This window comes from Camellia sinensis, chromosome 8 (genome assembly GCF_055761805.1).
Source record: "Camellia sinensis isolate YWXY chromosome 8, ASM5576180v1, whole genome shotgun sequence".
Classification (NCBI taxonomy): Eukaryota; Viridiplantae; Streptophyta; class Magnoliopsida; order Ericales; family Theaceae; genus Camellia; species Camellia sinensis.
The window spans coordinates 53,585,852-53,600,263 of record NC_138968.1 but is presented as its reverse complement, the minus strand read 5'-3'; the positions used below and the strand labels follow the sequence as shown (position 1 = coordinate 53,600,263).

Sequence of the window (14,412 nt, the reverse complement as noted above, 5' to 3'; positions counted from 1 at the left end):
AATGTGTTTCATTTTTTTATGATTAAACTAATTCACAACTTCAAAAAAATTCTCATCCAAAACGAGGGTTTAATCTAGGTAATACCATGTGCACGAACCTTGTAGTCATTGGTCAAACTTTTTGTTGGTGGCCTCATATTCGGACATTATTGTCCGGAAAATGCATGAGACCTCATGGCAGTGCTGGAGTCTCTTCTCAATGGCCTAAAAAATTATTATTTTTTATTTTTATTAATTTTCAGTCAATGATAGTTCCTATGTGATACTGAGGGTCATTGGGGTCACCCACCGGGTATCCCCAGAGAGCCCTTATTGTCCACTCATGGAATTATCCACGAATCAAATGTTGATAAACCATTAACTAGCCTTGCACTTGAGCCCCTAATAAGTTTTTCGAGGACAAAAGCTTTATTTGGAAAATGAATTGATTTTTTTGAATATTTTACTTTACGTTAAAAGTCTTGTTTGGATTAGATTTTTTAAATTTTTATAAATAAATAAATAAAATAATTATAATTTCAATGTTATATTTTATATCATTGACTTTTTAATCTATTTTAATTTTTTTTTGAATATTTTAATATTTTAGTCCCGTACCAAACATATGTAAATGGAGATGAGTTATCATGCATTGCATTAAGAATTAGACATGAGAACTGGTCAATTTTAAAAAATAAATAAATAGAGGTACTAGTAATAATTTATGAATTATCAAAAATAAAAATTGTAGTACTTTTTATTTAATTTTATTATATCTAAAAATAATTAAATTAAGTATAAATATAATTAAGAAACGCTATACTTTCGCGTTACAACAGAAAAAATAGACCGGGAGAGTAGAGACAAGTGAAAATGGAAAATGGAAAATATTTGAAATTCCCAAAAAGGATTTCATAATTTGATATACAATAATATAAAAAGATAAATGATAATTTTTAATTTGTTACACATATAATCATATAGAACTAGCTTTCTTATCATATCATTTCATTATAGATGAATTTATAAATTTATAATTGTAATCTCCAACGTCTGTCGGTGTAAATTGCCATCGTGTAAAAAAATTATGAATAATATTTACCTTATTTAAAGTTGTTTTGAGAATTGTCACATTAAAATAAAAAGGAAAATTTTACTTTTTTTTAAAAAATTTTTTGCCTAAAATAATTAAATGGCAAAACAAATCCTACTATTAAGAGATCAAGGGAAAATTACATGTATCTCCCTCGGGATTTAGCTAAATTACAGATATCTCTGAAGTTTTGAAAATTACAGATATCCCTTAAGATTTATATTTTCATAACAAATTATCCTATGAGATTTATATTTTCATAACAATTTGCCCTTTAATTTGTTATGCAAATATAACCTTAAAGGGGCAACTGTAATTTCTCAAACCTCATAAAATATCTATAATTTTATTAAATTTGGAGGGATATATGTAATTTGCCATAAAATGAAACATTTAAGTGTGGCATTAAAACCAGATGAAGCGCCCTCCTTTTATTACACTAATAAATAGAGCCATTAAACACACAACAGCACCGAGTGTTTTTGTCTCTCAGGAGCACAGCCTTAACGCTCACGTCGCCGGTTTCTCTTCTCTCCGTCTCTGAGAAGAGTGCTCTGGAAAATGCAAACCCTATCCATTTCTCACCGTTTGTCTCCCTCAACCCACCGGCTGTTTCCGTCGCCGGTCACCGCCATTCCTTGCAGAACCCCGGGCCCTCTTCCTTCCCTCCGTACTCTGCAATGCTGCTCTCTCCAATCTCCATCTCTGGGTCCTTCTTACTCTCTCTCTCTCTCTCTCTCTATGTATATATATATATATATATTCCCATTATGTATTCAAAAGGGAAAAGGTGGATGGTTTTTTTTATAAATGCCTCTGCCATAAAACGTGTATATCATTAATCACTTATGTACTAACATTTAAAAAAAAGTAAAATATAAATATATTTTAAATATAATATTTGAATCGGGTTTAGCAGTGTTGTAAAATTCTTTTTGAAATTTTAGTCGGGTCGGCTCCTTTGGATCATTCCAATTTCTGAAAAATTGCTCGTAAGCATAATGCTATTGATCTGTAATGCTGTCTTTGATTCGGAGATTTGGAGAGAAATTTGAAAAAAGAAAAAAATATATATGTGAAATTAGTGAAATATAGATATATTTTATTCATATTTTATCTATTTTTTTTATTTTTATTTTCAAATTATTTATCAAATCTCCTAACCAAACACGGTATAGAAGAAATACTTGGTTTAAGTAAAATGATATGAAATTTTGGTTTCTTTGTGTTGGTGAATTGGTTCTCAGTTACAGCTGAATTTAATGTTGTGGTTTGGTTTTGTTCAGTTACGGATGAGACAAAGTTTTTCGAGGCTTCAAGAAAGGGAAACTTAATTCCGCTTCACAAATGCATTTTATCGGATCACTTGACTCCGGTGCTTGCTTATAGATGTTTGGTTAAAGAAGATGATCAAGAAACTCCTAGCTTTCTGTTTGAGTCGGTGGTGCCTGGTTTCCGTGCTTCAACTGTTGTAAGTGCCTTTTTTATTTTTTTAAAAATTTTATTTATATATATATATATATACTTGTTTGTTTTGAAAATGAATCTATAATTTTTTTATGCATTCATTTTTATACTTGTTTGATTTAAATGCCGTAAATTTGATTTTTTTTTTTTTTTTTTTTAGGGTCGTTATAGCGTGGTTGCAGCTCAACCAGCCATGGAAATTGTGGCAAAAGAAAATAAGGTTACAATTTTGGACCACGAGAAAGGGTGCATGACCAAGAAGGTTGTTGATGATCCAATGGCGATTCCAAGAAGTATTTCAGAGAGTTGGAAACCCCAACTTATTGATGAACTTCCAAGTACATTTTGCGGTAATATGATTTCGTAAAAATCATTCAATGCTTTTGGTTTCAATATTTTGAATTTAGTTTTTTGAAAATTACGTTTTTTATTTTTTTTATTTTTAGTTTAGTGAATATTTTTTAAATTTTAAATATATTTTTTTATTTTTTTAGATGGACCTTACTTAAATATATTTAAATAGTAAAATATTTTTTTAAAAAAAAGTTAATAAATACACAGAAATACAAAAAATATATTGAATTTTTGAAATTTTTTTTGGTATTGTTTGGTATTTAGGATTTTTTTTTTTAAAAAAAAAAATCACAAATATTATATTTTTTAAATGTATTTATGTTAGGTGTGTTTAAAAATTAAGGGCAAATTACATATACCTCCCTCGAGGTTTAGCTAAATTACAGATACCCCTGAGATTTCGGAAAGTAAAGATACCCCTTGAGGTTTATATTTTCATAACAAATTACCCCATGAGATTTATATTTTCATAACAATTTGCCCCCTAATTTGTTATGCAAATATAACCTTTAGGGGTATATGTAATTTCTCAAACCTCAGGGATATCTGTAATTTTGCTAAACCTCGAGAGGTATATGTAATTTGCCCAAAAATTTTTAAAAAAAAATCTTAAACTATTAAAAAAATTCATTAAAAACATTAAAATAAAAAAAATAAAAAAGGCAGAATTTACTACTTTTTGAAAAACAGAACCAAACAAGCTGATTTTTTTTTTCCTCACAAGTCCGTATTATTTCTGGTTAATTATCGACATGTTTGGTTCAAATCCTTTAAAAGACAATTATTGAATGAAGATGTATATGTGATCCACCTCCAGTCCTTTTACAGCAATATGTTGTGTACACTGGAGACACATTTCCCGCAGATATGGCTGGTCTTTTAACTGGATTAGATAATTGAAGTTTTTTTACCAATGAGAATCATTAAACAGAAGTATCTTACTAGTAAGAATCATTGAATGGAAGGCTCTTACTGGTAAGAAACTTCCGTTTAATGATTCTTACCGGTAAGAAATCTCAACTATTTAATCTAATTGAAAGTTCAATTGGAGAGAAGCCAAATCCTTATTTATATTTATGCTCTATTTGTTTTGACTTAAAATGTTTTTGTCAAAAATATTTTACCCATTTTCCGTTATTTGGTTGAACAGAAAGTACGTAAACATTTTTTAAGAAAAATATTTTGTATAATTTTTTAAAAAATGACTTAATTTTAAAAATTCGGTTAGTTAATTTTTGTAAAGTTGACTTTCACTCACTAATTTTTCAACACATTTAGTATTTTTAAATAAGTATCTTACCTCACTAAAAAGTAACAAATGACACTGTATTGAATCAAAATTTCTTTTTTACGCGATAAAATATTTTTCTTTCAAGTGTCAACCAAATGCCGAAAAACAAAAATAATTTTTTTTTGTAAAATATTTTACATCGAAACAAACGGAGACTTAATGATACAATGTATCTTTCTGCATGCAAAGAGTAGTGTTGAACAACAGCTGCAGAATATATGTTGTTTCATTTCATGCTAATCGAGTCATTGTTAGCGATTCGTCATTAGTTACGTCTAAATATTGCTTTTAATAAACAGAACCAGATAAATATCCTGTTTGTTGGTATTAGTAGTTTGATAGTCTTCTTGGTGCATAAAAATGTTTAAGAAGTAAAAGTGTTTCGATTTTTTACCTGAACTTATGACTTCAAATTTGAATATGATTGTCAAAGAAAGCTCTTTTTAGTGGGGAGGAATAGTGCGGGAAGAGAGTGAGACCAAGCCAAGCTACTACACTAGGAGAGTAAGTCCTTACCACATGTCAAGTTTAATAAATGAATGCAGCTTCCACCTGTGCCTTTTATTTTGGGCTGCCACCGGCGACGAACGAACTAATCCGCAACCAGCAAGTTTTTTGAAACGAACTGAATGGAAATGTTACTTTCTAAAAATGCTCGCTGAGCATCAAAGAAAGAAGGTAACTTTTCCCATGTAGTTCGTAGGTCAAACCAACGATTCCGAGTTTGTCTTTGCTTTTTGAGGTCAATTCTAGTGCATCAAGGGCATTTATGTCGTCTCTAATTAGTAAGCCCGCCTTAAAGCAAGGCTAAAAATTTAGGCGTTGGGATTATTTGGCAATGGTGTCAATAAGAATCTGACATTCTTCATTATATAGTATATCTTTGTCGGTCAAACCAACGATTCAGAGTTTGGCAATGGTGTCAATAAGAATCTGACATTCTTCATTATATAGTATATCTTTGTCGGTCAAACCAACGATTCAGAGTTTGTCTTTTCTTTTGGAGGTGAATTCTAATGCATCAAGGGCATTTATTTCGTCCCTAATTAGTAAGCCCGCCTTAGAGCAATGCGACAAATTTAGATGTTGGGATTATTGGCAACGGTGTCAATAAATATTTGACATTCTTCATTATGTAGTGTATCTTTGTTGGTCAAACAAACGATTCAGAGTTTAACCTTGCTTTTTGAAGTGAATTCTATTGCATCAAGGGCATTTATGTTGTCTCTAATTAGTAAGCCCACCTTGGAACAATGCGACAAATTTAGGCATCAGGATTATTTGGCAATGGTGTCAATCATAATCTTACATTCTTCATCATGTAGTATGTCTGGTCTCCCCATCAATCCTCCACCAGTCTTTTCTCATCCAAAGGCTCCCTGTCTTGTTCTACCTTTATGTCGAGAATTTTGCGGGTAGGCACAGCAGAATTTAAAACTTTTGATGATTTATGTAAATCCTAGATCATATTTATGATATATATATATATATATAACAACCATCTATAGAGATAGTTAGATTAAATATTTCAAATGCAAAAATTCAATTCCTGCATTCAAGTTCACACCCTTTAATTGTCTCTATAGTTAATTTAACTGTCTTTATTCATTTGGATTACACGTTTTGATGCCTCGTTCACACTTATCTCGATAGGAGAAATAATATCAACATTTGATATTTAATTACAACTCTTCCTAATTGAATTAGAGTTGTTTCTAATTCTCGTAGGGAAGTTTTCTGTGGCTTCTACACTTCATGAGTGACACCTAGCAGTATACCATTACTAACCCAAATTGTACGAGAGCCAAATATCCGACGCTATCCGTACTCCTCGTGTCCAAGCTGCACTTCGCTCCGATCGACCTGAGAACACAATGAAGATGAGCTACTCGGCGGTGTGCAGCCGGAAAACCCCTTCCGACGGTCAAGTTAGCACACTTACAGAGAGAGAAAAGGGAAGACATGGTGGTAGATGAGTTTTGATCAGAGGATGTTCCAGACCTGAGTATGGGGGCGCAACACCGTTTATATAGCTTCTGCGCGCGTTTCTGTGTCCATTCCTCTCTGGGCGCGTGGACTTGCTCTCCTCTCCCATTTCCCCACGCGTTAGCGCAAATACAGCTAAACACCACCTAACGAAACCACCAAACGGCATCACCGTGTACGGACAGCGCAATCCCCTTCATGCAGTCTCGTGGCGCCGCATAGTACTCTTGACCGAGCTACGCTTAGCACGGAGCCACGCCATCACACAACGACCGTGCTACTTGTTCGGTTTTTTCGATGGTTTCGCACCGTGGCCTGACCGAGCTTCTTAGCCACGACTGAGCTCTTTCTCGGTTTATCCTAATGTTGAGGACTAATCCCGTCCATCCCTGTAGAGAGCGCATCCGGTCCGGACCGGCAATCCACAGTTGCTCCAAATCAACCGGACTTACTCCTCGGTCCAGTGTGCGTTCAACGCCCAACCGAGCAAGGGCTCTTAACTCCGGCCCAAACCGGCTTGGCCCTATATTAGTTCGCAAACTTCCCTCTCAATTTATTTTACAGTTTGGCAAACTGTTTAAAACGATGTTTCAAGGATGTGGAACTGGTATGGGTTCCTCGACAGATGAACAAGGCTGCTGCATAAGCTTCCGCACATGTTAAAGCAACTTTCTGGTCTTTGTCTTGGATGAAGAGATCGTAGCCATGAAAAAGATTCTTGGCGATGACAAAGGAATGCTGGTAGCATATGATGCTGATGAATAGAGCAAGTTGCAGCTATATCTCTGTTGTTCTCCTCTGAAATTGTAGCTGGAAGTAGAAGATACCTGCTAAATGAAGCTCAAGCAACCTTAACTATTCATTTTGTTAGTTTATATGTTTGCATTATATATTGATAATGCAATATTATCAATGGAGGACGGGTCGGACTGATCCACGCGTTTGACAGGTCTGCTGGCCTTCGTGTCCTTAATGCGCACCTGCAAAAAGGTCTGGAGGGATGGCACAAAGATTGGGATGGCATCTCTCCGTGGACGCTCCGACGATCAAGTTAGGTTGGAAGTAGTCGAGAAGCAGAGATAGATAGTGGTCAAAAAAGAGAGAGTAGAAGAAGAATGGGAAGAATACCATATCTCAGCAAACATACTTCGGAAGCTTCCTCCAATCCCCTAAATCATCGTTGATGTGTTGAACCGACTAGAGATGGCGCCTGGCCAGTTGATGCCAAACGAATGGAAAAGTCCGACCCGTCCTCCATTGACAATATTGCATTATCAATAGATGATGCAAACATATAAACTAACAAAATGAACAGTTAAGGTTGCTTGAGCTTCATTTAGCAGGTATAATCTACTTTCAGCTCCAATTTCAGAGGAGAACAACAGAGATATAACTGCAGCTTGCTCTATTCATCAACATCATATGCTACCAGCATTCTTTTGTCATCGCTAAGAATCTTCTTCATGGCTACGATCTCTTCATCCAAGACATCAAGAGATCAGAAAGTTGCTTTAACATGTGTGGAAGCTTTTTCAGCAGCCTTATTCATCTGTCGAGGAACCCATACCAATTCCACATCCTTGAAACAACGTTTTAAACAGTTTTCCAAACTGTAAAATAAATTGAGAGGGAGGTTCGCGAACTAATATTGGGCCAAGCCGGTTTGGGCCAGAGTTAAGAGCCTTGCTCGGTCGGGCGTTGGGCGCACACTGAATTGAGGAGTAAGTCCTGTTGATTTGGAGCAACTGTGGATTGCCGGTCCGGACCGGATGCGCGCTCTACAGGGATGGACGAGATTAGTCCTCAACATCAGGATAAACCGAGAAAGAGCTTGGTCGTGGCTAAGAAGCTCGATCAGGCCACGGTGCTAAACCATCGAAGAAACCGGACAAATAGCACGGTTGTTGTGTGATGGCGTGGCTTCGTGCTAAGCGTAGCTTGGTCAAGAGTACTATGCGGTGCCACGAGACAGTATGAAGGGGATTGCACTGTCCGTACACGGCGATGCCGTTTGGTGGTTTTGTTAGGTGGTGTTTAGCTGTATTTGCGCTGACACGTGGGGAAATGGGAGAGGAGAGCAGGTCCACACGTCCAGAGGGGAATGGATGCAGAAGCGCGCGCAGAAGCTATATAAACGGTGCTGCGCCCCCATACTTAGGTCTGGAACATCCTCTGATTAGAACTCACCTACCACCTTGTCTCCCCTCTTCGCTCTCTCTAAGTGTGCTAACTTGACCGTCGAAGGGGTTTTCCGGCTGCACACTGTCGGGTAGCTCACCTTCATTGTGTTCTCAGGTCGATCGGAGCGAAGTGCAGCTTGGACATGAGGAGTACGGATAGCGTCGGATATTTGGCTCCGGTACAATTGGCGCTGTCTGTGGGAAACTCGCCGACAGACAAAACCTTGTCTCCCCTCTTCTCTCTCTCTAAGTGTGCTAGCTTGACCATCAGAGGGATTTTCCGGTTGCAAACCGCCGGGTAGCTCACTTTCATTGTGTTCTTAAGTCGATCGGAGTGAAGTGCAGCTTGGACACGAGGAATACGGATAGCGACGGATATTTGGCTCCCATACAAGAAATAATATCAACATTTGATATTTAATTACAACTCTTCCTAATCGAATTAGAATTGTTTCTAATTCTCGGAGGGAAGTTTTCTATGGCTTCTACACTGCATGAGTGACACCTAGCAGTATACCATTACTAACCCAAATAGTATGAATATTACAAAATGAACAGTTCGGTTAACAATTTCCATGCAGTCCAACCATACCATCATACAATTTTCCAAAAGAGTCAATACAGCATGGATGTTTGTCAAACCCCAAACTCAATCACATGAGTCCAATCGAGCTAATATCAACTCTTATTGGAGAAATTAGAAACTCTTTTTTAATTTTCACCTTGCCTTGGTCTAAGTCTTCCTTGATTTAGTCCTATAAAATCACATTGTACATTCTTTCTTTCTTATTTTTTTCTTTTTTTTTTTTCTTTTTTTGAGAGCGATAAATCCGTTGTTGAACATTCACATGCCTTCATATGTGTCTTATTTATTTATTTATTTTTGTTCACTAGGGTGTTTGGGGTTTCACATTGACTAATTTGGGTACTAGAAAGAAGTCCCGTCATCCAATGTGTTTCTTATTAAGCCCATTTATTGTGTTGATATTTTCATGTTTAGAGCATAAACACAATGTATTGTTAAATTGTAGCAATATATACACAGGACAACCATAGCATTCATAGGTGTATAGATTACATACACACATGTAACTAATGAACATCAATTTGAAAGAAAAGGAAAAAGTTCATATAAACATTCATGAGTGGTCATGTTTAATGAATTTGTTTCCTAACAAGCGCCTACATGTTTGCTTTAGTGTCCCAAGGCCCCACTATCAAAAAGTGAAGGCCTCCTGTTTGGAACTTTAAAAACATGTCTTCTCAACTTTAATTTTATGGACTTGTCATGCAAATATTAACACAGAAAGTAAGCTTAATAATATGAACTTGCACTTTTTTTAAATATTATAAGAGATTGTATATAAAAGTACCCCAACCATATCTCTCAAATTAATTTTTAGGGCATACCACTGACACATTAAATAGTCAGCAATGTGAAAGTTTTTGAAATATATAGGAGGTTGGTGGTAAATAATAACGAAAACATTTCTCAAATATTTTGGAATGTATTAGAAACAGTAGAATGAGTTGTGAAGTGTTATATTTTATAAAAAAAAAATTGATTGTACATTTTTGCAATTAAGTTATGAATGATCCACTGATTTTTCAAATCATATGAAAAATTTGCAAATTCTTCATGATTAAACGAGGTTATTCTAGGTATAACACAGCGCTCTTTATATAATGTTAAACGGCATGCTTAGGAATTTTGTTATATCATGAACAGGTGGATGGGTTGGTTATTTCTCATATGATACAGTTCGCTATGTAGAGAAGAAGAAGCTTCCATTCCTGATGGCACCCCAGGATGACAGAAATCTTGCTGATATTCATTTAGGCCTTTATGAAGACGTGATTGTGTTTGATCACGTAGAGAAGGTACTCTTCACTCATTAAAATGTCTTACATCTTACACAGAATATATAATTCAAGTACTTTTGTCTTTCCATCACTTCTCATGTCCAATCCAGTCATCTTGAAGCCATTATTCTTCTAAATCCCTTTCAAGATTGGAAAACGTTGCAGTTAAGTTCTTAGAAAGAGCCCCTCCTAATGCAAAGACTAATTACACAAAAATACATAATGGAATGGCAGACACCTGTGTTTTTTTCCCCCCTTTTCTTCCCACTTGCTAAGTGTCAGATGCATGTGCCACTGGAAGAAGTTTTGTTACATGTATCATGCCATAATTTGTACAATCTATTTGTTAGTAGCTATGGAGACAGGTACTAACTGCTTTATTTTTTCTGCATAGTAGTGAGTAAATTCACTTTCACTCAATCCTTTTATTCATTCTCAACGTTTGGTGGGGTAATAAATATGTAGATCACAAATCTGTTCTGATAAAACTATAATCATCAATATGCAAACAAGTCTTATTAAAGTTCTGTAACTATCACTCAGCTTTATCTTCATCAAGGCTGTAGGGTTTCTTTCAGAACTCTGATTGAGGCCTTTTTGGGTGTCCTGTGCATTCTCAGAAAGCATATGTGATTCATTGGGTTAGGTTGGATCAATACTCCTCCATTGACAAGGCTTATGTTGATGGAATGAGACGCTTGGAAATGTTAGCCTCCAGAGTACTGGATATTGATCCGTGAGTAAACATTGAACTCTTTTCAACATAAGATAATGGTTTTCATAAAGTCATTCACATTTGTGTGCATGTTCTTTTATTTGATTCCCAATTGTTAGCCCGAGGCTGTCTCCTGGTGCTGTGGACTTACACACTCACCATTTCGGTCCTTGTCTGAAGAACTCAAACATGACAAGTGAAGAATACAAGAATGCAGTACTGCAAGTGAAAGAGTACATTTTTGCAGGAGATATTTTCCAGATTGTATTAAGTCAACGCTTTGAACGACGAACATTTGCTGACCCATTTGAAGTCTACAGAGCATTGAGAGTTGTGAATCCAAGTCCATATATGACTTACTTGCAAGTATGATCTTCTCTAAAGCTATCCATAATGTCCAATGTTGCTTATTTTTTTCCTTCTATTTCCCTTTTATTTATTTATTTTATGTTTTGTAATTATAGTTAACCATTTAAAATTCTTTTCCATCCTATCAGGCTAGAGGGTGTATTCTGGTTGCTTCAAGCCCAGAAATTCTTACACGTCTAAAAAAGGTATATATAATCAAGCATTTTACTTCTGATTACTTTTATATGAGATTCTTACAAAAGTTTACTTTATCTCTTCTCTCAGCTTAGAATATTAGCTACTTCTGGATGTTTGCAAAATCTTATATAGTGCTTATTGTTGCTACTTTTGTATACATTGACTAATGGTTGTGTATTTTGCCATTCTTGTTGACAGAATAAGATTGTTAGTCGACCGTTGGCTGGGACTAGTAGAAGAGGGAGGACACTGCTTGAAGATGAGATTTTAGAAAAGCAGATGCTAAATGATGAAAAGCAATGTGCTGAACACATCATGCTGGTTGATTTGGGGCGGAATGATGTTGGAAAGGTTTGCTCAAATTCTCTCTACTTATATGGACATTTATAATGTAGTGGTTGCACCAATATGAATTTTTCTCATGCTTGTTCCGGCTGAAATCTATAGTTTACAGTAGCTGAATTATTACATTCACTCAATGTTTTGTTGGCCAATGCTTGTTTGGAAGTTTACTTAAGACTTTTGGAGTGCCTTTTTTGCCATCTATTGGTCAATTGATCTTGGTTAGTATGAATCAGATGGGGCAATTGTCAGTTGAGGTCATCATTTACCTTTTTCACTAATTTATAATTTTACCATTTGGTTGCTTCTTCTTTCGATGCCCTTCAAATCTCACGTGCATGAAACTTCTGGAAGCAAATTTAGGATACTGGTGAATTTTGGTGCCAGTTGTGCCCATTATTGCTTGCAGTTATTGTCAGTTGCATTTTTTAGATATGATTTATATTGTTTTGATTATTTATCCATACGTGAATATATATATATATATATATCCCTATATCAGTATTGACTATACAATTTTCATCTTTGTTTTCTCAAAATTGGTGCATCTTTTAAACATTAAATGCATTCCCCTCGTGTAGTTAACTCAGATTGTTGACATAGGTGTCCAAATGCGGTTCTGTAAATGTGGAGAGGCTCATGAATGTCGAACGGTACTCTCATGTGATGCACATCAGCTCCACGGTGAGATTTTGCTTTAAACTAAATGTGGATTGAGTTTCTGATGTGAAACTTGTGTCTTCCTGTTCTGGAGATGAGGTTTTTGCTAAGCATATATTTGCATGCCTGATATATATTGATTCCGGTTTAGTAAAGTCAAAATAAAAGAGAGATGTATGGTTTGTGCCCCCCTTGGTACCTCTTAGTTGATTGCTTTTTTCTATTTGGATATATTTTTATTTATGTATTTCCTTTGTTGTTTCACTCCAAGAGGTTTTCATTGATTCACGGAGAAACAAAAAAGAACTCCATAAAAAGCAACCTGAAACTTTTGTTGAAATAAACAATGTTTTTCTGTGTCAGGTAACAGGGGAATTGCGCGATAATCTGACTTGTTGGGATGCCCTAAGTGCCACATTGCCTGTCGGAACAGTTAGTGGAGCACCAAAGGTTAATATTTTTCATTGCCTGTTTCCCCTTTAGTTGTCAACCTGTTCTGTTTGGTTCTGGCTCTTCAATTGATGAAATACTCTTGAAGCAATCTGGAATTCAGCTGGAGCTAATATGTTGACCTCATTTTCTGATCTTATGAGATAAATTAGCAAATACTTGAATTGTTCTTCTGTGTCTTTGCTACCTTGTGGATGCGTGGATCTCACACAATCCAGTAATTAGTGATATATTGATTTCACTACCTCTATCTTTTAAGCCTTTACGTCTCTTAATGCAAAATAGCTTTCTAATCAGCTCTATGAGACTTTCAGTAAGAGTGTAGGTTCAGTTCCATTCATTCAAGGTGACTGACCTTGTCCTATGAGATTTGCTTAGTGGGAAGGTAAAATTTAGTTTTAAAGCCTTCAATTGTTTTTTACTAGTGCCCTGCTTGGCATCTATGACGGGAGAGACATTCATGCCTTCGACAGTGACATCAATGCCTTTTCTTATGCTTTTATTATTATTATTATTATTATTATTCAGATAAAATATTGATGCCTTTCATCCCTACGTTTTCAATTTATGATCCCCTCAGGCTCTATTATACATACTCTCTATGTTGTGATTATCAGCTGTGACATCATACAGGTAAAGGCCATGGAGTTGATTGATCAATTTGAAGTAACAAGGCGTGGGCCATATGCTGGTGGATTTGGCGGTATTTCGTTTGCTGGTGACATGGATATTGCATTAGCTCTGAGGACCATTGTATTCCCAACTGGAAATCGTTATGACACAATGTACTCGTACAAGGATAACAAGCGCAAAGAATGGGTGGCTTACCTTCAAACCGGGGCTGGAATTGTAGCCGACAGTGTTCCTGATGATGAGCAAAGAGAGTGTGAGAACAAAGCTGCTGGTCTTGCTCGTGCCATCGACTTAGCTGAGTCTGCATTTGTTGACAAATGATATCTGTCTCTCTCAGGTCAGCCAAGGTAGATATAGACAACTTGTAATTTGAGGCTAATAGTTTGTTATTTGAAACAAAGAAACAATATGAAGTAAAATTCTGTTTTATACATTTGGAATACTCATGGTGTTGTGCTGTTCTACTATATATACTAGATGGATTTAGATAGGACTTTAGGAACGAAAAATGAAACAATAATACTACAATTCCATAAATTTTACCACCACGATTGGGTTTAGCAACCACCGATAACTTGCCACAACTGCTTGTCCGCCTCACTGGCTTCGCCCTCACCTCCTTCGCCGTTGGCAAACCCCTCTTCGTGTCCTCTTACACTCCCCCGTCTTTCTCCGCTTGCCATTGATGATTGAAGCTCTATCATCATCGTTGTCTATGAGATTTAAATCAGATCTAACTAGATCTACATAAGATCCAGCTATATCTAAATAAAAAATGGTCGTTGGAGTACAATCTTCTCTCTATGTCTATCTCCTTTCTTCGATCTCTCACTTTTTCTTCTTTTTCTCTACT

At 35.9% G+C, this 14,412-nt stretch overlaps 1 protein-coding gene across 1 annotated transcript; it reads left to right on the top strand.

The window, feature by feature from the left end:
- The first annotated feature begins 1,494 nt into the window (after window positions 1-1,494).
- Window positions 1,495-14,001, top strand: LOC114269071 (anthranilate synthase alpha subunit 1, chloroplastic). The gene is made up of 11 exons (XM_028210332.2): window positions 1,495-1,781; window positions 2,359-2,543; window positions 2,700-2,889; window positions 10,080-10,231; window positions 10,834-10,949; window positions 11,048-11,294; window positions 11,426-11,482; window positions 11,673-11,825; window positions 12,420-12,500; window positions 12,840-12,926; window positions 13,560-14,001. The coding sequence occupies exons 1-11, from the start codon at window positions 1,634-1,636 to the stop codon at window positions 13,878-13,880; spliced, it is 1,737 nt and encodes a 578-aa protein (XP_028066133.2). The 5' UTR covers window positions 1,495-1,633; the 3' UTR covers window positions 13,881-14,001.
- Window positions 14,002-14,412: the final 411 nt, after the last annotated feature.

Bases quoted from the DNA above. Each gene is read 5' to 3' on its own strand.
- LOC114269071 (XM_028210332.2), top strand. From the start codon at position 1,634: ATGCAAACCCTATCCATTTCTCACCGTTTGTCTCCCTCAACCCACCGG. The intron at 1,782-2,358 runs GTCCTTCTTACT...GGTTTTGTTCAG, and splicing joins TCTCCAATCTCCATCTCTGG to TTACGGATGAGACAAAGTTT. The intron at 10,950-11,047 runs GTGAGTAAACAT...CCCAATTGTTAG, and splicing joins AGAGTACTGGATATTGATCC to CCCGAGGCTGTCTCCTGGTG.